We start from the raw sequence: 26,003 nt of genomic DNA, 5'->3' as shown, positions 1-26,003 counted from the left end.
GGAGAATCTCCCTTCCACTGTCTTTCTCAGATGCCAGGTCAAACAGAAGAACACCAAGTGACTTGTAACCAATTCATTTTATTTACGGCATTAGCAGACATAAAACTCAGCTGTTTTTAAAGACAACCTAAGACTAGAAAATTTCAAAAGCTACTATTTATATATTGCTTCCATTTTAACATATTTTAAAACATCTATTTGGACACAGACTCTGTGCTTACCTCTGCATTAACTTCTTCCAGTATTTCACAGACACCCCCGGTGCGACTGACAAGGCCTTGTCCCACTAGAACAGAAAACAAGAAAGGCAAAGTGTATTTTGACTGTACTAACTCTTAACTTTTTTTTTTTTTTTTAACAAACCCACATTTTTAATAGGAGTTTTTCGTGTGTTTTTAGGGTGTTTAGATTTCCAGGAATATTTCTAAATTCTATCCCATTCCACAGAGTATAAATATTACATTTTAAAATAAAGTAAAATACGTAAATTGTATTATTCAGCAACGAAAATCCCAAGCCTGGACGGGGGGCAGTGGGAGGGGAGAGGAATAGTACTACCTAAGTGTGTAGTTTAAAAAACATAGTACCTCCCCTTCTGACACAACACCAGAGTAATCTGTTCTACGGTAATCTATGTCCTATGTTCAAAATAATACACACTGAAATTCTTCTGTTCAAAAATATGACATTTATTTCTGTTTTTATTCTTTGTTTTTTTATAAATTTTATTTATTGTCATATCTTTCTTTATAGTTGATAAACCGATCTTCGTATTTTATTTTAATTTTTTTTAACGTTTATTCATTTTTGAGAAACAGAGACAGAGCACGAGTGGATGAGAGGCAGAGAGAGAGGGAGACACAGACTCTGAAGCAGCCTCCAGGCTCTGAGCTGGCAGCACAGAGCCCATCACGGGGCTCTAGGTCACGAAGCTTGAGATTGTGACCTGAGCTGAAGTTGGACACTTAACCAACTGAGCCACCCAGGCATCCCTGATCTTCATATTTTAAAAATTAGACTGTTATTAAAGATCATAGTTCAATCAAGGCAAGTGAGACAATTATATGGAAAACATAGACTTCACTGAACTCATGTCTAGAAGGGAAGTGAGGGTGAAGAATTCTGAATATCACAACATGGATCTAAACTTCATTTTAATTAAGGCTCTCCCAAACAGTAGAATTCTACTACAATTATGGCTAGAAGATTGGTAATTAGCCTGAAAATAATAGGTTAAATTTTAAATAGGTAAATGTTTTTTGTTTTTATTTAAATTCCAGTTAGTTAACATAGAGTATAAAATTAGTTTTGGGTGTACAAAATAGCAACTTTTTAATACTACATTATTTGTAGTCATGTTTCCTTTTTATTTAAGTTTATTTTTATTTGAGAGAGAGAGAGAGCAAGCGGGGATGGACAGAGAGAGGAAGAGAGAGACAAAATACCAAGCAGGCTCCACACTATCAGTGCAGAGCCAGAATGGGGGGCTCAAAACTCATGAACCATGAGATCACGACCTGAGCTAAGTCAAGAGTCAGACGCTTAACTGACTGAGTCACCCAGGAACCCCTGTCGTCATGTTACCTTTTTAGAAAAATGTAACCTAAATTATGCTTTTAGGGAAAATTTGTCTTTATTATAGTAGAGGCAAATGCAAGAAACAAGTTAAAATGTAGATTAAATGAACTTTGAAATCATCAAGCCTTTTCTATAAAAACATGTCCTGTAAGTGTTTTCCTAATCTCACAGAATTAATCTCAAAGAATCAGAAACTACAGAGGGAGGATATCGTGAAGCGCTCCAGAGACGTCTGTATTTCTTAAGGATTGGAAGGACAGTGTTTTGGATCGTTAAGAACCCTGATGACCTTGCACAACAAAATTCTCAAGCTCCACAGTGGACACTGTGACAGTATCTTTAAATGTGAATTAAATATAGCTTTAAAAAATATATACCCAAATATAAAACTCAGGAAGATGAAGAATTTGTATTCTACCAAAATTTATTTATTCTTTTTCTTCTTGAATTTGATCAATACTCTAACAGTGTCTTGCTAGAAAGGTAACCTTTAAGCCAAACCTCTATTTCTTTAGAAGTAAAATTTTTATACTGCTCCTGAACACTTTATAGTTTGCAATGTGTTTTCAGTAACATTTTAAAATGACATTTTGTTTTAGGTCAAGCAGTAATTCATTATTTGTTTCTAGTGTATAGGGGAATAAAAAGGCGAGTTAAATTTAATTTTGATATATTTTAATGTAACTTTATTGTTCAGTTTTACTTTATATTATTTAATAGTACACTTGATAGTATTTTGTAATTATAAAATAACTAACTTAGAGCTTTTCATCAACTATGAAATGAATCCCTGCCGTTTTTTTGGGGGGAGGGGAGGGTTGGGAGAATTTTTGTTGAACAATGTAGACATTCAGAAAAACAAAAAGCTCCATAAATTTTCACAAACTGAAAACAATCAAGTAACCACATCCAGATCAAGACACAGAAACCCCTTCTCCTTCTTGTCTTAGTTTGTTTGCCACCCACTTTCCAAAAATAACCACTACCCTAACTTTAATAGGATAGATTTATCTTAACCTTTTTCTTGAAAACTCTGTTTTGCTGAATCAGTCCTCTAACTCAGGATGTGCCCTAGGACCATAATTCACCAGAAAATCCTCAGTGACAACCCTTCCTGTGGCCAGTGTGGGGTTTAGTCACAACAAATCGTATTAGTGAGGGGAGCCCAATGTGAGCAAATTAGCCAACATGGGTATTTTTTTAGATATCAAAGGGAATCAAAGATCCTACCCCAGGGCAGTGGTTCTCAGGCTTCAGGCATGTGAAGAACCTGAAGGGCTTATAAAAGCACAGGTCGTGGGGCTACATCCCTGGAGTTTCTGATTCTGTAGGTGTGGGCTGGGAAATACACGTCTAACCCGTTCCCGAGTAATGCTGATGCTGCTGGCCTGGGAAATCTCACTCTGGTAAGTACTGTTCTCAGGCACACTACCTGAGATAAGCTTAATATTTAGTCTTCCACCAATACTTAGAATACTTTGTTAAACTCATTGATTTTAGCACATTACCTCTCCAAGTTCAACCATAAGTTCACAGTATCTCTGAATTTGTCCTAATCTCAAATGTATCTCTGCAGCCTCCTTCAGTCTTTCCTCTTTAGTAGGCACACCAATACCACCACCAAATTTAGACATCTTGACTGTTGTTAATTCTTGGGCTTCAGACTGGTTAAAAAGAAAACAAAATGTTCTAAATTTTGTTACACAAGAGCTGGTGATAAAAGATGATTATAATAGCATTACATGGGCACATATTTTAAAAGCAGATAGCAATGGAAATTAGGTATTTTTAAAAATCAATACTTTTTCTCTATAAAACATGATACCTCTTTCACCTTAATATTTTGATGTGTGTGGGGAGTAAAGAGTAGATGTGTCTGGTATGGGGTAGAGAAAGGCTAAATCCCACTGTCCTTAAAACTTAGCAGCTGTTATGGTTAGATACAAGTCCAGGGGCCAAAAAGTAGTGAATGATAGAGTGATATGTAACTGGTGAAAACATATATGAAAAATCTCAAAAATTAAAAGTGACAGGCTCACTCTCTAGGCTCTCCTACTGTCAGGTGGTAAGAGTTGTAGTGGGTAGGTGTCATTTGTGATCAAGGCGCTCCTTTATGAAAATAACTGTTCCGTATGACCTTTCCATCCACATCTCTGGAATGGTTCTCCTCACCGACAGTTGAGTTAACCGCGGATATTTCATTGCAAATATAAAAGCTATTTCCTCTTTCAGGTCCCAGGAGTGGTCTGTTTGTATGGTATATCACTCCAGGGATAAGGTCACTGATAATTTCGAAATGAAATTCATTAAGAGCTATAATATGGCCAGTTTTGATAAAACGTATCCGAGAATACAGCGTATTCAGCCTCTGAGACTAAAATCAGAGGGGTCCACACATCATGGTCACCTGGTAATAGGGTAAGGGTAACACCACTTCAGGTGGTGCCAAGTGACTTTGAAGAATTACACGAGATTCAACCTATAGAAACCGTGGCTGCCTTAATCTGGTCTCAAATAATTCATAGTCTCATGATCGGTTTTTACTATTTATGTTCTCAGTGGTTACTCATTTTACTTTACTAACTCTATGTAAATTTTGAAAAATAATGTTTATATTTCAACAGTGAAAAGGCAAAAATAATTTGGGCTTGAGTACATGATCCTGACATACATACTTACCGTTCTAAATTTAATCAGATGTTTCAAATGCATTATTCCTTTACAGTAGTTCTGAGGGAGCAAGCTATCGTCCTGTCCTTTTACCACAGCAACTAAGTTCCATAAGTTGTCACTGCCACCTGGAGGCTAAAAGGTTGATACAGAAAAACCAAAGATACAAGGATGAATTAAAAACCACACGGAACTTTGCATCTTCACAAACACAACGAAGGCATATTTAAATTGAAAGATTAACAAAATTATAACTACGCTTTATCTCATTTATTGTTTCTGGTTTCCATTTGTTTTCTTATTCTGTACGAGGTATGTTCAGAGGGACCCACTGAGTTGGGATGATATGAGCAAATACGTGATAACTTGAGGACAATAGTTGTCATGACTCGTTTAGACTACAGGGAAAATGTTCACCTAATTCCTATAATACTCACTGATAAACACTCTGAAAACCATCTTAGCTTCTTTGCTCGAGGATTACCAGTTAGTTTCTCTATTTCGTGTTTAATATCTCTTGATACTTTACCACACAATAGAGGGGGAGTGCCTTGTTCCACAGCATGATCTAAAGAACAGACATAATTCAGTGAGAAAGAACTGCTTAGAAGATAGTATTGAAAAATAAAATCTAATGCATGCATATTGGCAATACCAATGTTCCCGATAATTTCTTCCCAAGATCTGTCTGCCAGAATATTTATTGGTAAAGGAGCGATTAAAGGTGTTAATGACCAGAGTCTCACTGTAGAGTCACGGGAACAAGATGCCATGGTGAAGGGGCGGCTGGGATGGCATGTTAACCCTGATGGAAAAAAAGAAACCTACTTTAACTAAAGTAAACATTGAAAAATACTTTTCATCTGTATGTATCTCATAAAACTTCTACAGAATTGAAGTTATAAAGGAGTGTTTTAAGACAGCATTTCTATTTTGGCTGAAAATGATACAAGAATATAAGAAATTATTTAGCATAGTCTATTAATATGGATACAAAATTGAATAATGATTAGCAAATGGTCCTGGATGAAAATGTTGAAATTACATTTCGGGTGGTTCAGCAGCAAGCATACTATCACGCCAATGGAATACATGGTAATGGTAATGGTAATGGTAATGGTAATGGTAATGGTAATGGTAGATGGACGGAAGTTCCAACTGCAAGAAGGAACAGTTGGGACCTTCCAGTTAATAACATCCAGAAACAGTATCTCTCCCACACTCAGCCCCACTGCTTCAACTAAAAGTCCACTGATATGACATATATGGACACAAGTGGCTAGAATTCGGTACCTTTCTCTAAGGAACCATTTTCTCATCAAAGTTTGGGTTTACAAATGAAAGTGACATGCAAAAGACAAGAAATCTGGTTTCCATACCCAGCTCAATTATATTTATTGACTTAGTATCACATTAAAAAAATAAAATATTGTCCTAAATAGCCAAGAGTAAAGGCAGAAGAATGGTTTGGTAAGTTCTATCTACTTTATCAATGATTCCCTGTTTCACAACTTCTTTATGAAGAGATGGTAAAGGAAGGGAGAAAAATCCAAGCCATATGTGTGTGCGTGTTTCTGTGTGCACAGAAACACAAACAATTTCTCATAATGTTTTGGATTATCTTGTGTATTCTGACATTTCAATAACAAACAAGTACAATTTCTAATAAGAAAAACGTTCTTTTAAAATGAAGCACTGTAAGCCTTATTCAAAAAATATTGCTTTTCTCAGAAATTATAACCATCAGTAATACAACAAAATTTGAAAGTACATGAAAAACACATTACCATATACATCTGCACCGTGATCATAAACGGTATCCAAACAAGTTCCTTCTCGAGTGTCCCATACTTTTATAGTGTAGTCCCAGCTGCCAGACAGGAGAAGGTAAGGGATTTCAGTATTCCACATTAATCCCCTCACAGGTGCAGTGTGGCCACTAAGAATGTTTATGCAAGCATCCTGAGTATAATCCCAGATTCGAACAGAACTGAAAACAGAATATTACGTATATGATACCATTCAAGTTATAACTTATCTAAAGTACTGACACATTCTTAGTGGAGTACAATTATTTCTCCGTAAACTGGAAAAGCTTTTTAGTTTCAAGTTCTACTACAATTCTTTTCATCATGGAAATGTACAAATAATTAGGCTAGAGCTAGCCTACTTCCACATATTTTGCCTTACTTTAACTGTTCCTTTACTGCTGATACTAAATATACTACTCCAGCTTATAAACTTAAAACATTTCTTTCTTCAAGAGAAATATCCAGAACAGATAGAGCCAAAAGAAAAATATGACTAATAATACATATAAAATAATCTAACAACCCTCACATTATTTGTACATCATGAAAATATAGCATGTTTGATGATGGGTATTATTTGAACAATCAATTCATCTTTATGCTCTTATCAAAGAGTAAATCATTCCTTCATGTTTTGGTCAATAAAATAAGTGGCTTAGTCAGTATGCAATCAGTCTAAAATCAAGTACAAAATTCAAATATAACTGAATTCATGACATTACTTGAATCTACCCATTGTACAAAGTAAAGAAGACACATTATATAATTTTATTTAAGGCTTATTTATTTCTGCTTTCTATAAAGACTTCCTTTTTCTTCCCCTTACCCTAGTACAGGACAATGTGTCCAGGCATATCATAACCTAACTTTGTGCTAATCTCTTATGCTACCATTTAAGTTATTTTTGGTTGATATCACTCTTTCATAAATAAGATTATGCTAAAGTGAGTTGTATCAAAATAATTTATTCTAAGAGGCATTCCCTAGAACAGGTATTGCTTTATGACATAATTTAGATTAGGCAAACATTAGGCTAACATAATTATATTTGGTAGCCAAACACAAAAAGAGTTTGATATACTGCACATAAGCATTATTTACAGGTGCCAACACCATGCTATCACCTATATGACTACTAACGAGATCAAAAACCTGAATTTACAAGACTTTCGAGTTTCATTGTCATAAATAAGCAAAATGCTTACTACTACCTTTCTGACAAATATTTCTTAGACAATGGTTGAAGATCATACTTTTTTCCATGTACCCACAGAATTCAGACACTGAAGTCTATCTTAACAGACTTACCATAAAGTCAACTCCTTCACTTTGACATTATAACCTTACTTTAAGTAACATTTCCAATGAAAACGCACAGAAACTTCACATTGTTTTTCTTATGAAATCTGGATGGATGCCAAAATTTCAAGATGAAAATAGCTAATTATTCAATATTAAACCTGTGGTGACTGTATACAGATTTCTATCTGCCTAAAGTAAGATTTTTTTTTTTACCCTAATTTATCTCGTATTAAAATAGGGACCAAGCTGTACTATGCAAATCTATCCCGTTTGAATATAAAACATAGAAAAGATTTCAGGAACTTTTTCACAAACCCCCCCAAAAAAATGTTAAATCACTCCCATTTCTAAACACATTCTGTTCACGCTAAAATACAAGATCATCTTTTTTTTTCTTTTCCTAATGAAAACAGAGTACAGCTGTTTTCCATATTAAATATTGGGTCATTATTTTAAAAAACTCTTGTGTTTTACAGAGATTTATTTGTTTTGGATCTTTTTTCTCTTTCCGAACTGATCCTTTAAAAATTTTGTTTCTGTTAACTTTGTCTCTAGTAAGATAGAAATAAGCATCTGTAGTAAACAAAACAAGTTAAAGAAATAGAAATCATGAATATGATGACAACTTAAGTGTGGCAAAATTTAATTTACTTTTGGCTAAATGCAATTAGGTAAGTGTTAACTGCCTGTGTGTACTTGTTACATATTTTCACCCAAAAGTTGGATCACATGAATGTGTACATTTCTAGAAAATTATAAGCTTATGATTTTAAGGACTAAAAAATTAAAATCCAAAACTACATACCCGTCATCAGAGCCACTGCAAAGAATTCCCTCCCGCAGAGGAGACCATCTAACATGGAACACTTTGGCAGTGTGCCCACTGAAGACTTTCAGCGGTTGATCAGAGCTGGTGGCTACGTAATAGACACGAACATTTTTATCTTCACAGCCAGTAGCTATCATGTCTCTGGAATATCATCAGTGGCACATTAAAATATGAAAAAAGTTGATATTATTTGTTACTGATAATTTTAAAATGTATTACAGTTCTAATTTCTGAAACCAGAATTTTTTGCTTCCTTAACGTAGTTAGAAAACTCACAGAAGTAAAACCATGATTTCCAGAAACTGCCAGAGTGTGAAGGGTTTCCTTATATTCCCTTTTAATTGGTTGAATTGCTATTTTTAGTCTTAGATCAGAGATCATGGAATCTGTATTTCTATAAGGTCCTTTTTTAAATGTCCAGGTTCATAACTTGGTGAATATTTCTCATACCTTTATATTTCATAGCTATTGGGTCTTAACGAGGGTCCGCAATGGTGAGTAACTGAGATTTGCCTCCTTGCTGGTAAGCAAATTATTAATCATAGAAATTTTTCTGTGGCATGAGTACAAATAGCAATGCTTCCCCTGAAGGATGCTGGGAAAGCTCCCTGCAGACAAGGCTGTCCCAGCCGACGGAAGTTACAGTCCTGGGTTCCCAATTCTCTTTGGTGGCTACTCCAGTAGGAGATACTTTAACTGTTCCCACTAAGGATCCTCTGGAAACATAATATGTGGATCTGATCTTTTCATGATATTCATTTGTTATTCTCAAGAGACTGAGAGTAAACTAAGAAACCATTTATACCCTTGTGTCATACTTGGAATACTGTTCCAAATGGAGTTAGGGCACTAACTCCAGCACTAACAGGGTGGAACTGTGGGAATCACTAATGATCACTAATGATCATTAATGATCATACAAACAGCCCCCACACTCTAAACGTAAAGAGAGGAAGTTACACATTTGGACCTAACTGTCATCACAACCTTCCTTCAAAGTGTTGATTTTTGTCATACGGGTCATAATACTTATATTTACTTAAGCCCACATGCAGAAATACACCAGTTTGCAACTGGCATGCCCATCTCTAAATGTGCATTATCACATCTGCCTAAGTCCCACTGATAAATGGGCCAGGTTCTACACATGGGGAAATACACTTTGCGTAATGCAAATATTTACATGTATACGTGAGTACGTCTTCGTGGCTATATGTATGTGGATACATAAATATAAAATCTTAAAAATTAAATAATAGACATTCAAGGAATGTACAGACATCCAAATTGTAAATTCAGAGATATCTTATGAATAAACTTTGTAAGTTCAAGGTATTTTTCACTTATCTCCTAAGGTGCTACCTAAAATATGGATACTCTATTAGAACATTTTTTAAAAAGTTTTTAAAAATAAAAATGAAATTTATTAGGTACACTTGGTAGTAAGCATGCAAGTTAAGTATAAAGGACTTTTTTTTTAACCAAGAAAACATATTGCGTTAATATCTAATTTTTATTTCAACTAGTCAAACGCTTACCAACCATATAAAGCAGAGAAATACGAATGTAGAACTAGTCTATCGGTCGGATACAAGGTAATCCTATCCATTTGTATACTGAAGAAATACTTTTTAAATAGTCACTTTGTTCAAGGCACAGTGAGGGCCAGCAGCACAGTGTTTTGCTGAGAATACGCTCCTAAAAATAGAGAACAGTTGCTGATCTCATGGAGCTTACATTTTAGAGGGTGAGACAGCCAATTTCCAACTAAAATTTAATTTTATTATGCTTTTTAAAAATTATATATGTATATATTTATTACTCACATGGCTAATATTTGTGTGTCAAGTAGTTCCTGGTTGATTTTTTTTCATCACGAGTGTACTCTTTAACCTCCATCTCCTATTTCCCCCATCCCTTCATCCACCTTCCCTCTGATAACCATCAGTTTGTTTTCCATAGTTAAGAGTCTGTTTCTCGGTTTGCCTCTTTTCTTTCCCTTTGCTCATTTGTTTTCTTAGATACCATATGAGTGAGATCCTATGGTATTTGTCTTTCCCTGACTGACTTCACTTAGCATAATACCCTGTAGATCCATCCGTGTCATTGCAAATGGCAAGATTTAATTCTTTTTTATGGCTGAACAATATTCCATTGTGTACATGCCACATCTTCTTTATCGTTCATTTTAACAGGACTTGTTCTTACAACCCATGAGCACAGAATGTCCTTCCATTTCTCTGTGTCATCTTCAATTTCTGTTAAAGTGTTTTACAGTTTTCAGAGTAGAGGTCTTTCCCCTTTGGTTAAATTTATTCCTAGAAATTTTTTTGGTTTTGGTGCAATTATAAGTTGGATTGTTTTCTTAATGTCACTTTTTTTTTTCATTAGAGAGAGAGAGAGAGAGAGAGAGAGAGAGAGAGAATGAGCACGGGAGAGTGGCAGAGGGAGAGAATCCCAAGCAGGTTCCACACTAAGCATGGAGCCCAACATGGGGCTCAATCCCATGAACTGTGAGATCATGACCTGAGCCAAAATCAAGAGTCGGATGCTCAACTGACTGAGCCACCCAGGCGGCCCCTTAAGTTCCCTTTCTGCTGCTTCATTATTAGTGTATAGGAATGCAACAGATTTCGGTATATTGATTTTTGTATCCTGCAATTTTACTGAATTCTTTTTTCAGTTCTAATAGTTTTTTGGTGGAGCCTTAAGTGTTTTCTTTATACAGTATCATGTCATCTGGAACTAGAGTTTTACTTCTTCCTTACCAATTAGGATGCCTTTTATTTCTTCATGTTGTCTAACTGCTGTGGCTAGGACTTCCAGTACTATGTTGAATGACAGTTGGGAGAGTGGACATTCCTGTCTTCTTCCTGACCTTAGGGGAGAAGCTCTCAGTTTTGACCACTGAGTATGATGTTAGCTGAGGGTTTTTCATATATGGACTTTATTATGTGGAGATATGTTCCCTCTAGGCCTACTTTGCACAGGGTTATCACGAATGGATGCTGTACTTTGTCAAATGGTTTTTCTGCATCTATTGAAATGATCATATGGTTTTTATCCTTTCTCTTATTGATATAACATATCGATAAATTTGCGAACACTGAACCACCCTTGCATTCCAGGAATAAATCCCACTTGATCGTGGTGTATGATTTTTCTTTTTTCTTTTTTTAGAGAGAGTGAGTACATAAGTGGGGGTGAGGGGTAGGGAGAGAGAGAGAAACTTAAGCAGGCTCCATGCCTAGCACAGAGCCTGACACAGGGCTCGATCATGCAACCCTGAGATCATGACCTAAGCCAAAATCAAGAGTTGCATGCTTAACAGACTGAGTCAGCCAGTTTCTCCTGATTTTCAAAAAATTTTTGGAAGTTTATTTATTCGGAGGGGGAAAGAAAGAAAGAGAGAGAGAGCGAGCAAGCAGGGGATGGACAGAGAGAGAGGGAGAATCCCAAGCAGGCTCTGCACTGACAGCCTGTAGCCTGATGCAGCATTTGAACGCACAAACCGTGAGATCGTGACCTGAGCTGAGATTGAGTCGGATACTTAACCAACTGAACCACCCAGGTGCCCCTGAATTTTTTTTTAATGTTTATTTTTGAGAGATAGAGAGAGACAATATGTGAGTAGGGGAGGGGCAGAGAGGGGTGGGGGAGGACAAAGGATCCAAAGCAGGCTCTGCACTGACAGCAGAGAGCCCAATGTAGGGCTCAATTCACTAGCCATGAGATCATGACCCGAGCACTTAACCAACTGAGCCACCCATGTGCTCCCAATTTTTAAAAAAAATATTGTTGGATTTCGTTTGCTAATAATATTTTGCTAGATTTTTGCATCTATATTCATGAGAGATATTGACCTGCAGTTCTGTCTCCTGTGGTGTCTTTACCTGATTTTGGTATCAGGGTGATACTGACCTCATAGAATGGATGTGAAAGTTTTCCTTTCTCTTGTATTTTTTTTGGAATAGTTTGAAGAAACAGGTACTAACTCTTTAAATGTTTGATAGAATTTGCCTGTGAAGCCGTCTGGTCCTGGACTTCTGTTTTGGGGTTTTTTGATTATTGATTCAACTTCATTGCTGGTAATTGGTCTGTTCAAATTTCATTTCTTCCTGCTTTAGTTTTGGTAGGTTATAGGTTTCTAGGAATTTATCCATTCCTTCTCAGTTGTCCAATTTGTTGGCACATAGGTTTTCATTATATTCTGTTGTAATTGTTGGTATTTCTGCGATGTTGGGTGTTATTTCTCCACTTTTGTTAATAATTTTATTTGGCATCTCTCTCTTTTTTTAATGAGTCTTGAATGAGGTTTACCAATTTTGTTCATCTTTTCAAAGAACCAGTTCCTGTTTTCACTGATCTGTTCTGTGGGGTTGTTTTTTTAGTTTCTATATCATTCTTTTCTTTTTTAAAGATTTTATTTTTAAGTAATCCCTACACCCAGTGTGGGATTCGAACTCACAACCCCGAGATCAAGAGTCACATGCTCCACTGACTCAACCAGCTAGGCAACCCTGTATCACTGATTTCTGCTCTAATATTTATTTAACTTTATTTGTTATAATTAATTTCATTACGTTAAGTGTTCCCAGGATATCACAGGAGAAATTTACCTAATACGGGGGTCAAAGAACACTTTTCTGTAGAAGTGGTTTGGACCTGAGAGCCAGAGCAGAGGTGGACATCACCTACATACAGTACAGATGAGCTGTATTGTATGGGTGTGGGGCTGGGAGCAAATCCTAGATAAAGGGAGACAGCATGAGGGAAAGCTGTGGTATGAAAATGAGCTGACTCATTTTTACATTATTTCACAATATCTAAAGAAAGTCTGAATTTCTATATATAATTTATATAGCCTAAGGAGAGGTTTGAAACACAAGATTCTTGGAACTGCGGTGACTTGAAGGATCGGTTTTACCAGGGGTTTGACTTAAAAATTGGATCAATTTTTAAATCTGAGCCGACGTTCATATGGTGAATACACTAGGGTCTTAAGCAAGGATGACCGTTCAGAACTCTGCATGTGGGTTCTACGTTTGAGGAAGTCCTCCAATGCCACAGCATAGGCATGAAGTGGGCAGCGATGGAAAGTCCTGGTGGGAGAAAACCACTGGAGAGATCGCTAAGTGGGTTTAGGGAAAGGGCTGCCTACACCTCTGTGGAGAAGCTACATGCAGATTAGACTTGCTTCTGCACTTCTTATTAGTTAGCCCTCTGCTTCTTCCTAGAGCATCAGCTCGAACAATCACAAGACCAGGCAAAACGACCATTACCTAAAAAGAGTGAGGAGTACCACCTATGGGAGTAACATTAAATTTCATGGTTATTTAAAAGCTACGAGGCTTTTACTTATCTCGAGAGCAGAATTCTTACTTGTTGTTCTGGCTCCAGTCACAACCGAACACCGCAGCGGGGTGCTTGTATCTGTGCAACACTTTACCGTCAACCGTTCGGATAATACTGAAAGCAAGTGTGACATATTAATAGAAGAAAAAACACCCTAAATACGTTATTCACAAAAACAAAGCCAGAATGGTTTAGTTCAAAAGGATAGAGACCTTGTCTGCAAAGCACAGGGAACATTTAAAAGCACGGTGTAATTACCAATCATAAGTATGTTTACATCGGACACTATTAATTATGGCGATCCACTTAATTTGGAGGTGATAAATTTTGATTTAGAAACTATTAGTTGAGGAAACACCTAGTTTAATACGTGTATTTGAAAACGAGGATCTAACTGACATAAGCATTTGACTTTTAGCTTCAAAATTCAGCAGTTCAAAATCCGTATTTACGGCAACCCATTTATAATGCCGGCTGCATGTACTATTACACCAAACCCGAGACACAGAACTTCTAACATTTTTCTGGCAAATTCTAATGCCAGAAAGAAGTTCTAACACCCGACTGTATCACTGCCAAAATACAATGGCTATTGATTCCATTAAAAAAAAAAAAAAGCTGTGTATAAATTAACGTATTACAGGTTTTTCTAAGTCTCTAGAAAAAACTGTCTCAAACATCATTAGGCCAATGAAAACTTCTGGAACTACCTGGGAGTGGTGGTGACCTATGCTTACAAACGTTTAGTCACTGCCTGTGGTATTGATCAAATAAGCGGGGTCCTGACAGTGCATGGGAAAGCTAAATGTGTATCAGCTAACCAAAAACCTCAGAGGCACATCTCTTGTATTTGGCTATTTACCGATTAGCAAATAGTTCTTTTCAGGGGGAAAAAGTCACTAATATTGTTATTTCTGAAAATTTTAACTTCCTGGTGAAAAGATCTTCGGTTTCCGTAACAACTATCTTTTTCACTGAAATTTAAAAATGAGGAAGAGAAAATTGGGCTGGGGATTGCAAACCCTAACAGGAGGCAATGCTCACTATATTCTCAACAGCCAGGTGTGTCTACACCACCTGTCAAAGATGACAATGCTTAGAGCTCCACGGTAGCATCATTTGCTAACAGACATTTGTTTAACTCAAAGGCAATTCTTCCCTTCCATACATTTCTTGGAAACCTACTTTTTCCTGGGACTTAACAGAATGAAGAAAGCACATACTTCTGAAACACAGGGTCAAAGATAGTAGTCACCTAAAAAAAGGCATCTCCCACATGTATTACTTTATGCCTCCTTGCAAAGGCTTTTCATCCTTTTATAAATAACAGCAGCTACAAAAGGTGAACAAGTTTCTAGAGCACTTGTTATCTCTTGAACCACTTGTAAAACTAGAATACCACTCCCTTAAAAATGTGGTGAGGATTATTTAGGCTCTTAGTGAGAAGTCCTTAAAGTTTCTTTGAGGCAATTCACAGTATTTTAGTTACATCTCAGGTGGTAGTTCCATTTAGAAAGGAATTATTGGTTTATGTGTTTCAAACATCACCGCACTCCTACTACCGATACAGTAAAGCAACACAGCATGTGCCTAGATGGGTTTATATATGTTTAGGATAGTTGCTAGCGCTGTACAAATGGGATCTCACCGACTGTTTTGATGTATGCGCTAACACGATACAATCAGTATTATCAAATGTATTTTTTATAAACAGGATAACTTCATACACAGTACTTACCAGAAACCGTCACCACTGCAGGTGGCTATTCTTTTGGAATCTTTATGACTCCAGGCAACGCAGAATATTCCGTTTTTTCCATGCTTCAAAAAATGCAAAATACCTATCAATAAAAAATAATTCACCCCTTTTTTCTCATATTTATTTACTTCTTGTATTGCTTTTCTATTAGGAAGTTACTCTAGATGACGCTAACAGAGGCATTATTGTCAACAGCAGAAAGCTGGGTATATGCTTTTAAAATGAATAAAGCTATCACACTTAAGAAACAAAACCTCTGTCTTGATGTATAAATTGAGTGGCTCTACTCATTTTTTGCAGACACTGGCATAGAGGCAGAATCTGCTTCCTCGGCCGTCTGTAGAATAAAGCTCTGCTTAATGCCTTTCCCCGAAGTGCCACTCGAGACGAAGACAGTTATCTATCTGCTTCCTAACCCAGGGCTACAACTACAGTGTACGAAATACTGCAAGAAATTGTTATTAGTGACTGTTCTTCTAAATTTCGAAGTTTTATTTTTATAGAAACAGAGGAGAATGGATTTAAGGTTATTCCTATAACAAATCACTCTATGTTGACCTGTTCCTCTACATTCTTGGACTGGGGAAGGGGAAGGGACAGAGTCACAGGTAGTATGATAAAGATTTTTAAAACCACAAGGAATATATTATTCATGGGAACGTCATTCATCAACAGGGATATGGGCGAATAAAAGTTGCAATCAATCCGTTTCCAACTTTTATTTAACTTTAAGTTCAATTGTGGCTGCTGCTAGGGAGAGACTAAAGTAACTTCTTACCCTGAGTTTTAAGATTCCTTTACTAAAATGGTCTCTAGTTGGCTCTTTTTTCCTCTTTGGGGGTTGAGGTAGGCAGCTGTGTAACGACAGGTACAAAAATGGAGGTGGTCTCTACACTCATGTAGTTGAAGGAGTGGAGGCCTTCCGTCAGCCTTGTTTGTCCCAAGGAAAGTGCACCTACGGCTTGAAGACCGTACCTAACTCGGTTAATTAAAGCTGGCATTGTCCCATATTTATCATCCTAGAGGCAGGCACTTTTTAGATCAGTCTCGACTATGCTACTGAATGCCTGGAGTCTTCCCGTAAGGACATGAGAGACGGCCCCGATGCCAGGATGCAGGGCTGCTGGAGGCCGGACGGGCCGCGGTGGCACTGATGGACACATATTTGAGGTCACAGATGCCAAGATGCTCTTAGAAGAGATCAACAGGACTGACACCTAAGGATAACATTTTTCAATTAAGGCCAAAAGTTTCTTTCTTGAGTTCTTCTTTTCTTTTTACATGACCACTATGGGATAGGTAGTGTTCTTGGTGGGAGGGAAGAGGGCAGGTTGGGGGCACAGCTGAAAGGGAAGTATTGTCATGCAGAGAAAGGGAGGGATGTAACTACATGGTCCTTTGTCAAGGCTTCGTCTTTGCTTACAGGTCGTGGGTAACCTTTCCCTAATATGCTGCATTTGCCACATTACTTTAGTGTCCCTTAGAACATCGAAGCTGCTTAACCCTTGTGGGAATATCAGATTTTGTATAAGTGGTTTGAAAGCCTGAAATATAAACCATTTTCAAATAAATTATATATTCAATAAACTTCAATAGCAATCATTTGAAATGACTGAAAATTTGAAATGGTGAGAGAGGCTGTTCCTATTTCCCTTGTTTCATACCTAACACATTCTAACAAGATCATGTGGTTTCCAAATATCAGCAGTACTCTGTAGAATACGGGCTGGCAATTTAACTCCAGGCAGAAGTCAAGTACGATCTGAGACACTGCAAGCAGGAAGAGGGGAGGTTTTCGTGCTTGCCGTGGAACAACAGAATTTGAGAAGTGGAAGGAAATCCAAGAAACTGTATAATCCAACTTCACCATCTCACAGGTGAAGAACCCAGTTCAAGACATTAAATGACTCTGCCGGTGTCAGAAGCTGGTCAGAAGCCGCATCAGGCTCTGTGCCGACAGCTCAGAGGATGGAGCCTGCTTCTGACTCTGTGTCTCCCTGTCTCTCTGCCCCTCCCCCACTCATGCTCTGTCCCTCTCTCAGAAATAAACATTAAAAAAAAAAGAAAAAAGAATTCCTTTGAATCTCTAATGCAATTTTAGGAGAATTTTTATATCTTAGACCCATCTACATTTTTCAGAGTTCATTTCAACATGTGTATGTTCTCTTGGATTTTTTTCTAAGGGACAGAACATAATGTCATCTGGTGATTATTAAATTAAGAGAGAAAAGCATTTACAAAACATGAGGCAGTATAAGCCATCATACTACTCAGCTAGCAAAAAATAAACCTTACCTCATTAAATCGCTGTACCATTTTGCCCCTTTTCACATCCCAAATAAAAGCACCATTTTGGGACGTTGCACCAGCAATGCAGTTTAAGTCACCTTAGGAAACAATTGGTTAGACATGATACGAAATGTTTGACACATACGTAATTCTTTTCAAAATGTAATTTTTGAAAAAGTAAGACTTGTACTTTGTATTAACAGTTCTTTTTAAATGTTTTATAATGGAAATTATGAACTATATGCCAACAGAGAAGAGTATAATGAATGTAACCATCCCAGAGTTTCAACAATTACCAAACCACAGTCAATCTTGTTTTGTCCATAGTCCCTCCTGGGTTGCATGGGAACAAATCTCTGACATTGTATCATTTCATCAGTAAATACCTCAGTATGGATGTCTAAGAGACTCTTTCGTTGACATGAACAAACTATCACAATCACAAATATAAAAACTATCAATAATTGCTGAATATTATCACATTTCCCATCAGTGCTTACAATTTTCTGTATCTTACACCTAGTTAATTTTGGGTGAGGGGTTAGGAAAGCACTTCTGTAGGCAGAATCATAGAAAAAATAAAAAAACATAAATTATGTTTTTAAGAAATAAAAAATCTGTGAAAATCAAACTGCTGCTAAGTTAGTAAATGGTCTAGGACTTAAGTGTTTTTTGCAAGGCAGACAAAGAGAGACTTTGTCCCATAAAAGAAAGGAAGAGTTGCCATGTGCTACCTAGGAGTAAAACATGGAGTAAAAACATGGAGGAAATGATAAATTATTAGAAACTTAAAAAAATATATAAGTCCTTACCACGTTTCTAGTATTTTCATTCTGCTCCCCCTTTGGGTTCTCAAATTACTGGGGAGAAGTTTCTACATAAATCTGCACTTTATTTTCTTTTCCTGCGGTAGCTACTCTAAAATTATGGCAAGTTACACAATCCTCTCTACTCTACTTCCTATCGACCTGCATTAGCCTTTTAAATTTTCTCCATACTTAACTAAAGAGCAATTCATCGGTAATCACATTTCAAAATATCAAAGAAAAAAAACTTAAGAATTTCCATTTTCCAACATGTTTACTTTCTTGAGGCAAATTCTCAGTGTAGAGTGAAATAATGCTTTTCAGTAATATTAGGTTCTGGGTTACGATTTCAAACAATGGTTTTTACACTTAGAATTTCTATTTAAGTTTTAGGGTTGAGACTTCTATAACATTCTGTAGGAGGAAGACTATCCAGCTACTAGCTGCCATAGTGCTATGTCACTGCATCGGCTGGCCCAGTTCCTGCCTCCCTAGCCAGGGGCCCTGCTAAGCAGAAGCATATGGCACTGACCGAGAACACAGGCTTCAAAGTCAAACTGACAGCTGTTCACACCTTGATTCCACCACCACCCACTACGCACATAACCTTGGGTAAGTTACTCAACCTCGCTGACCTCAGACCCTCTTTAATAAATGTTGGTCATCACAAAAGATAAAATTGAAATGAATGTGAATAAGGCAGCGGGTAAGAGACCTAGTTAGGTCTTTTAATCAGTGAAGTAACTTTTTGTTTTCAATTAGCCTTGTATGCATAATGGCACTAAGTATGTTCTTAAAAGAACAACTACTGTCATTAAGAGTTTGAAGTAAAATCGGCTTCTGGATCTTCTCCTGATTGTTAGAGATAAGGGCTAAGTAAAACAGCAGTAGGTTCCTAGCCTTTTTTGTATCACAGACCTCTACGAAAAATCTGATTCCTAAGATAATCTTTGACAGACATTGGCACATACACACATATGCTAAAACTTTTATGCATAAAATCCAAGAGACTCCCAGAATCTCTGAAGATGTCTAAAACCCTCGATAGCCCATAAATTCAAGGCTAATCATCCCTGTGCATGAAAAGATAATCTCACAAAAAGCTATATCCTGGTTATATGTGGATTTTAAATTCATATGTCACCGTTAGCACAAGTAAGGAAAACATTCTATATACTTTATAAAGTGAAGAATTCATTTAGGTGTGTAAACTGATTTATTATAGGGCAATAATGTTTTGAAAAAAAATGTCCGAAGTTTCAAGGACATCTCTTGTCTCCTTTATGTACAGGAAGGTATAAAGATAGCATCTTTCTGAGATCAAAACAAAAGACCCTATTCTGGCAATAACAGTTCCTCAATATTACAAAGGTGAACTTTATATAGAATTACATAGTCACAATGGAACTGTGATGATTATATAATCATTCATATTTACAAATAGCTGTATCAGGGAAAGATATGGATTATAATTTTTTATTATTATTTTTTTTACTTTCATGTGTTTGGCTCATATGAAAATTTTAAGGAAAACTTTTATCATATAAAATGTGTTGTACCTTTCAAGGCACAGCTATACAAATGCAACTAAAACCAGAAGGGTCAAGAGGACCCTTACTGACTGTGGTTTTCGTAAATGATTATGTCACATAGGAGGGCTCCGAAATCAACGGACCTGCAGGGGAAGTCTATTCCTAAACCCCACAAAAACAGAACCAACATACCTACTAGAACTTATTGGCCTCTACAATCATCTGGAGCACGATGGCATTGAGAGAAGAATATAACCCAAACGAAAACAGAAGTTAAGAAAGTCATTTAGCTGTATTTTTTTTTTTCATTTAATTGTATTCTCTATTTTAATGAGCTGAGTCTTACCTGGAGCCCACGAGAGGGAGTAAACAACGCCTTCATTCCCCGGGGACGTGTGCACGGCTGTCAACGTGTTTATGTCCCAGACTTTTATGGTGCCATCAAAGGAAGCTGTCGCCAAAAGATTGGGGTCGTCGGGCTTGAATTTGCAGTCAAAGATTGTTTCCACATGCCCCTGAGAATGCAGCACAAAGAAGTAAGAACTACTGGGGACAATTCATGTGATTCATGAACAAATGACAATGTCTAATCAGGTGACACATGGACCACGGTTTCACACATTCATGTTAAAATAGATAATATATACTAACAGAGTAATACAAAATGGGAATCGCTGCTGTGGTTGAATGTTCTCTGTGCTGTTATTACTATACTCTTTCATACAGATATAGATTTTATTCAACCACAATACCTCAAATCAGCAACAAAATACAAAAAAATTCCCAGGTGTCCTTTGTCAACTTCAATTCAAAAACACAAAACATGTCTTTTCTGATTATTATATTCCAGAGATGTATAAAGTGGGCGCCTGGGTGGCTCAGTCAGTTAAGTGTCGGACTTTAGCTCAGGTCATGAGCTCACAGTCAAGAGTTCAAGTCCTGTATCGGGCTCTCTGCTGTCAGCACAGAGACTGGAGACTGCTTCAGATCCTCTGTACCCCCTTTCTCTGTCCCTCCCCAGCTTGTGCGCTATGTGTCTCAAAAAATAAATAAAAATACTAAAAGAAAAGAAATGTATAAAGTAATTAACTATTAACAGTTACCGTGTCTTTCCGGTAGCATAATAAAAGACGAAGATAAAACTGAAACTATAGGTCCTTAAATGCAACCATTCTCTTTTAAACCATGACGTACGCCAAAAGAACGTCATGATTTCGGGAGAATTGAAAAGTATCCAGCATAGCTTTGGTTTTTAATTAGTCTGGTTCCAAATTTTCTAACAACTTTATTCTTTAAAAATTGTAAGGAAAAAAAAATCACTGTCTCTTCAGACTGGCACACATTATCAAAATGAAAGGAGCCACTGCAATAATTTATAATCAAGGACTGTTTTTTTAGAACTATAAAACGTTTTCTAAACAAAACATTTCGAAATGAAGACACATACTCAATAGAAACTCTACTGAACTTCGATTGCATGACTACTCCTTTGCTAATAGAAGTTGTTACAAATTTAAATGTAGTTTTGTATTTTTCTCTCTTCCCTTTCATAAATTATTTTGTAAGCAAATGGTAATCTGAAGTATAAGAAGAGTTCACCGCACTGGGAAATAATTTACATGGAAAGAAAATTAAATAGTCTAGAAAAAATCTACAGATGCAATATTTAAAAATAACTAAGCTACACATTGTTACAACATTTTTTTTGGTTACCTTTCCATTTTTTTGGAAGATGAAATTAAACATGTCCTAAAATGATACAGGATTAGCGATTGTTTCCCTCAAATTTTTTTTTTTTTTAACCAGGGCAATTATAGCTCTAGATCCCTTTTCTAAGTTTTTCTACAGAAAAACAACCAACACTTCAAGGTTTCTTAAGTATCTGGATCAGTCTAATGCAACACAATATGATTATATGCTTTCATTCAACTAAATTTAATAAAGTCTGGATGTATGGCAGGCATGATTTCATGTCATGGGGATAAAAAATCAGACAAAAACGTGAGTCCACAGCGAGTGTGTATTCTATTTTACACGGGGGCTTAATGATCACAAGAACAGAAGTTCACAGAATCAACAGATTTATTGTACTGATTCGATAACAATAAATCTTAGGAGAACACTGAACTCAACCTTATTCATTTCACAGATATGAACAACAAAGCTTGGACTTGTCCTTCCTTCTGAAAGAATACTGGTTTCTTATTTTGCTTCCAACATACAGTACAGAAATGTAATTTCCCAATACTACATGAAGGATCCACAGGGTGTACACAAAAATGGGAACACTACCAACCATGTGCAGTAATCATGATAAAACTAAATAGTAATGAAGTTTAATGTTTAGAATTTTAAGAAACATAATAGTTTTCTTATCATTCTATATAAAATTCTAAAATGTTGCAGCCAACCAAGATAAGGTCCTAACATACAATTCTTTGCAAAAATAATTTTAACAATATTAATATGCAAGTAAAAGTAATTATCATATGCTACCACAAAATAAGTGTTGTGTATAAAGGAAGGAATGACTTACCAAGTCCCTAAGAAAATCCCACTTCTTGGCTCCTAGGTCATAAAGCCCAACCCCACCATCCAAGAAACAGCACACAACGTGACCGGGAGGAAGAGAAAATGCTTGATTCTGTGTCAAAGTTGGGGGAGGAACTGCTTCACTCGTTGAGGACGTATAATGATTTTTAGTTGGAGACTGGGTTGAAACTAAAAATGAAAAGAATAAACAAGTAAGGATTTATACCAACGGCTTCCCATAGTTTATAAAGATGTCCCTTTGTTTCCTTTTATCCAGAATTTATATCAATAAACGGTTAGACGATAACCGTATTTTCTGCCACAGGAGTAATTCAGCAGCACTGTCAAAAACCATACGTACACCTATGTAGAGGTGGAGATGATTTTGCAAGGATATGTATAAACGTGCAGGTGGAAAAAAACGGATGAAAATTAGTTGAGTGAGGAACCACAATATGTGGTGAATACTTGGTTTCTTATCTCCCCAGAAATTAAAGCACAGCATGATTATTTTTTAATTAGAATCTTCTCTCAAAATGCTGACTAACACAAACATGCATGAATGTTTTTATTTTAAGGCTAATAACGCTCTTCCACTAATTTCCAATCCAATGAAAATATTTTTGACATTATTTACAATTCAAATTTAGCACCCAAATTAAGAATCACAACTCTGACGTACATTTACATCGCAATTTTTCTTTCTTCTTCCTTAGGTTTATTTTTACTGTTCATATATTTCCATTTCTCAACTTTTGATTATATTCTTTGCCTCATATTTTGTCTTCTTTCAAGAAGTTTTGCCTTAGAATGTGAATATTTTCTTGCAAACACAAATCAAAGTAATGACACTGCTGTAAATGATCAGACCAATCTATATTAGTTAAATAGTGGAATATAAATAAATATTTTCCAGTAAGTTCTTTTTGATCCAAATAAAGCCTTCCTTACTACATTCAATTTGATAATATTCATTTCTCAGAATCTGAGAATTACAGGAAGCCCAAACTAGCATAAACCATGAATAACAAAAAAGGCATTTGGTTCAACAAAATTCTGCTGACAGTTTGGTTAAAATTAGTATGTTCCATGGCTGGTTATTCTAATATTTTAATTTGTTGACATTATGGGTGATTGTGACATTTAAAAAAATTGTTTTTAATGTTTATTTTTGAAGGAGAGAGAGACAGAGTGTGAGGGGGGTGGGCAGAGAAACAGGGAGACACAGAATCTGAAGCAGGCTCCAGGCTCTGAGCAGTCAGCACAGAGCCGGATGCAGGGCTCGAACCCACAAAGCGCGAGATCATGACCTGAGCCGAAGTCGGATGCTTAAACGACTGAGCCACCCAGGTGCCCACTGTGACATCTTTTATGTACCTATGTATCTATAACTTACCTTTTTGAAGAATTTGGTGACTATGTCTATGTTTGAAAGTTTTCATTTTCACATATTTTTTTTTATTTCACATTTTGTTACATTAAAAAATTGAGGAGGGGAGAGGAATGAGATAGATATCTAACAACAAGTAGCCTGAAGTGATCTACTAAAAAATCACAAGATGGCTATGCGCTTCTTTTTATTTTTGGTATTATCTCTAATGGGCAGGGGCAACCCTTGTAATAATAAAAAAATATGAAAGAAGAGAAACTGTAATAGTTCAGTCATCCCATGGTAGCAACTAAACACAAATAACTTCAAAAAAAATACAGGATGCATGGATATGCTGGCCTCCAGCACAGGACTTGTCTGGCCCTAATGTTTCTGTCCCCTCCAGTTTCCAGGATCCAGGAGTGTTAGGCCTGCACAGCAAAGCTTAAATGTATGGAAAGCCTGGAAATGTATGAAAGCTCTGCCAACACAGAGACCTTCCCCTACTTGCGTCACCCACTAAATTCGATACCAAATTTGCAACCAAAACCATAGGACTTTGATTAGGTCGTGCTAATTTTTTATTGTATTCTAAAGAGGGACAGCAGTAAGGAGGCGTCACGAACTCTTGAACGCTCGATCATTAAATTCCCTTCCCCATGTTTTTCTCCGATCCACACAAAAATGAAAGCACTACGAACCACATGGAGCAATCATGATGGACTTAACAGGAAGTCAATCTCTTTTCCCTCCCTTAATTTGAATTAAGAAAAATTCTAAACCTCCCCCACATGCCAGACGGTTTCCTTTAGAGCTTAAGTGTATTTTATTATTTCTCTTCATTAAAAAAGTAACAAAAGATAATCGAGAAAAAAAGTAGACAAAAATAAATAATATCCTAAATAGCAGCTATGAGTCCAGTGACAACTGGTATTCACACATGTAACATATGTTGCAGAGCCTAGGTTTCAAGCATTTGGGTTCTTTCAACTTTCTTATAAACCCTACAGATTGTAAAGGAGCCACAGGTAAGACACAAAATGTCCTAGTTCAGACCAATTTTATTTGATCCCATTACTCTCGATATTTGCTATTTTCACAATGATCATTGCTTCATTTTCCCCATGTAGATAATTTGAGATTATCTTAACATTCTCATTAGCATTTTTTCCTCTTTTTAAATTCATTAGCATTTAAAAAATGTAACTTGGCTCTAAATATTTTCAACTTAGTAATATTAGATATTATGTGGCCTTAACGGGTCCTTTAGTACATACATTGTCAAAGGCTATTTTTAAAAATCTGCTTTCCAGGAGCATATAGTATTTGGTATGTCTATATGTCATTATATCAGTCACTTCATTTGATAGCAACAAATCTGACATTTTAAAATAGTACATTTTGATGATATTTTTACTTACATTTTTTTCTTGGAGGAGAATTAAGTACATGTAAGCAGTGAAACCCTGTTTTCTTTAGCTTAAAATTATCTATAGGTGTTGTTCGTGAAACATTCCAAATACGCAAAACACCCACTTGAGAATCTAGTCGGATGAAGAAAACAGCATTGTATTAACGAATATTATTTGAAATATAAAATGCCCAGACATAAAAGAAATAACAAAAACCTCAACTTGTAGATTCTTAGCACCACTTATCAACATTCTTCAAACAATATTGCACAATAACACAGAGAAACAAGTGAAACAGTATTCATCCTTTACATTTTTGGCTCGTTTTGCTTTCATTTTCTGTTCCAAATCCTCTCCTAGGGTGAAAGACTGCCTACCTTGGCAGTATCCCCTGAAAAGGTTATTATCAGAGTCTGATCACAAAAAAGGCAGCCCACTGCCACAGTTGCTTCAGAAAAGCCATCTAAAGAAACTGTCCACCGCTAACACTAAGTAATATTTTGTCTTTTCAAATGCTGGTAAAATGCTCCCTCGCCCACTTGTCAGCAAACAAGGACTACCTAAGGACCAATGAGAAAGCTCCCTCCCTTCCAAAAAATCCCACCTATTATATACAAGCTACTTTGGAAAATATTCTGGCAGTGCCTCACATGATTAATGAAAGCCAGCATATGACTCGCCAGCTGCACTCCCACACATACACCCAACAGAACGATAAACACGCCCCCACAAAAATCTGTAGGCAAACGTTCATCACAG

At 36.5% G+C, this 26,003-nt stretch overlaps 1 protein-coding gene across 3 annotated transcripts in view; it reads right to left on the bottom strand.

Moving 5' to 3' along the window:
* Positions 1-26,003, bottom strand: part of WDR17 (WD repeat domain 17) — a 110,478-nt gene that overhangs the window by 26,232 nt on the left and 58,243 nt on the right. For all 3 annotated transcript variants that reach the window (XM_027077033.2, XM_027077034.2, XM_027077036.2), the window contains exons 8-20: positions 25,254-25,376; positions 22,468-22,652; positions 20,278-20,446; positions 17,600-17,691; positions 15,284-15,366; positions 13,573-13,659; positions 8,167-8,331; positions 6,036-6,238; positions 4,904-5,053; positions 4,686-4,816; positions 4,258-4,383; positions 3,087-3,242; positions 222-286 (exon numbers count right to left, since the gene is read on the bottom strand). In XM_027077033.2, coding sequence (XP_026932834.2) covers positions 222-286; positions 3,087-3,242; positions 4,258-4,383; positions 4,686-4,816; positions 4,904-5,053; positions 6,036-6,238; positions 8,167-8,331; positions 13,573-13,659; positions 15,284-15,366; positions 17,600-17,691; positions 20,278-20,446; positions 22,468-22,652; positions 25,254-25,376 — 1,735 coding nt within the window. The remainder of the gene's footprint in view (positions 1-221; positions 287-3,086; positions 3,243-4,257; positions 4,384-4,685; positions 4,817-4,903; positions 5,054-6,035; positions 6,239-8,166; positions 8,332-13,572; positions 13,660-15,283; positions 15,367-17,599; positions 17,692-20,277; positions 20,447-22,467; positions 22,653-25,253; positions 25,377-26,003) is intronic.

This window comes from Acinonyx jubatus, chromosome B1, assembly GCF_027475565.1.
Source record: "Acinonyx jubatus isolate Ajub_Pintada_27869175 chromosome B1, VMU_Ajub_asm_v1.0, whole genome shotgun sequence".
Taxonomy (NCBI): domain Eukaryota; kingdom Metazoa; phylum Chordata; class Mammalia; order Carnivora; family Felidae; genus Acinonyx; species Acinonyx jubatus.
Note: the sequence above shows the minus strand (reverse complement) of the source record. Positions and strands in the feature narration are given on the sequence as shown.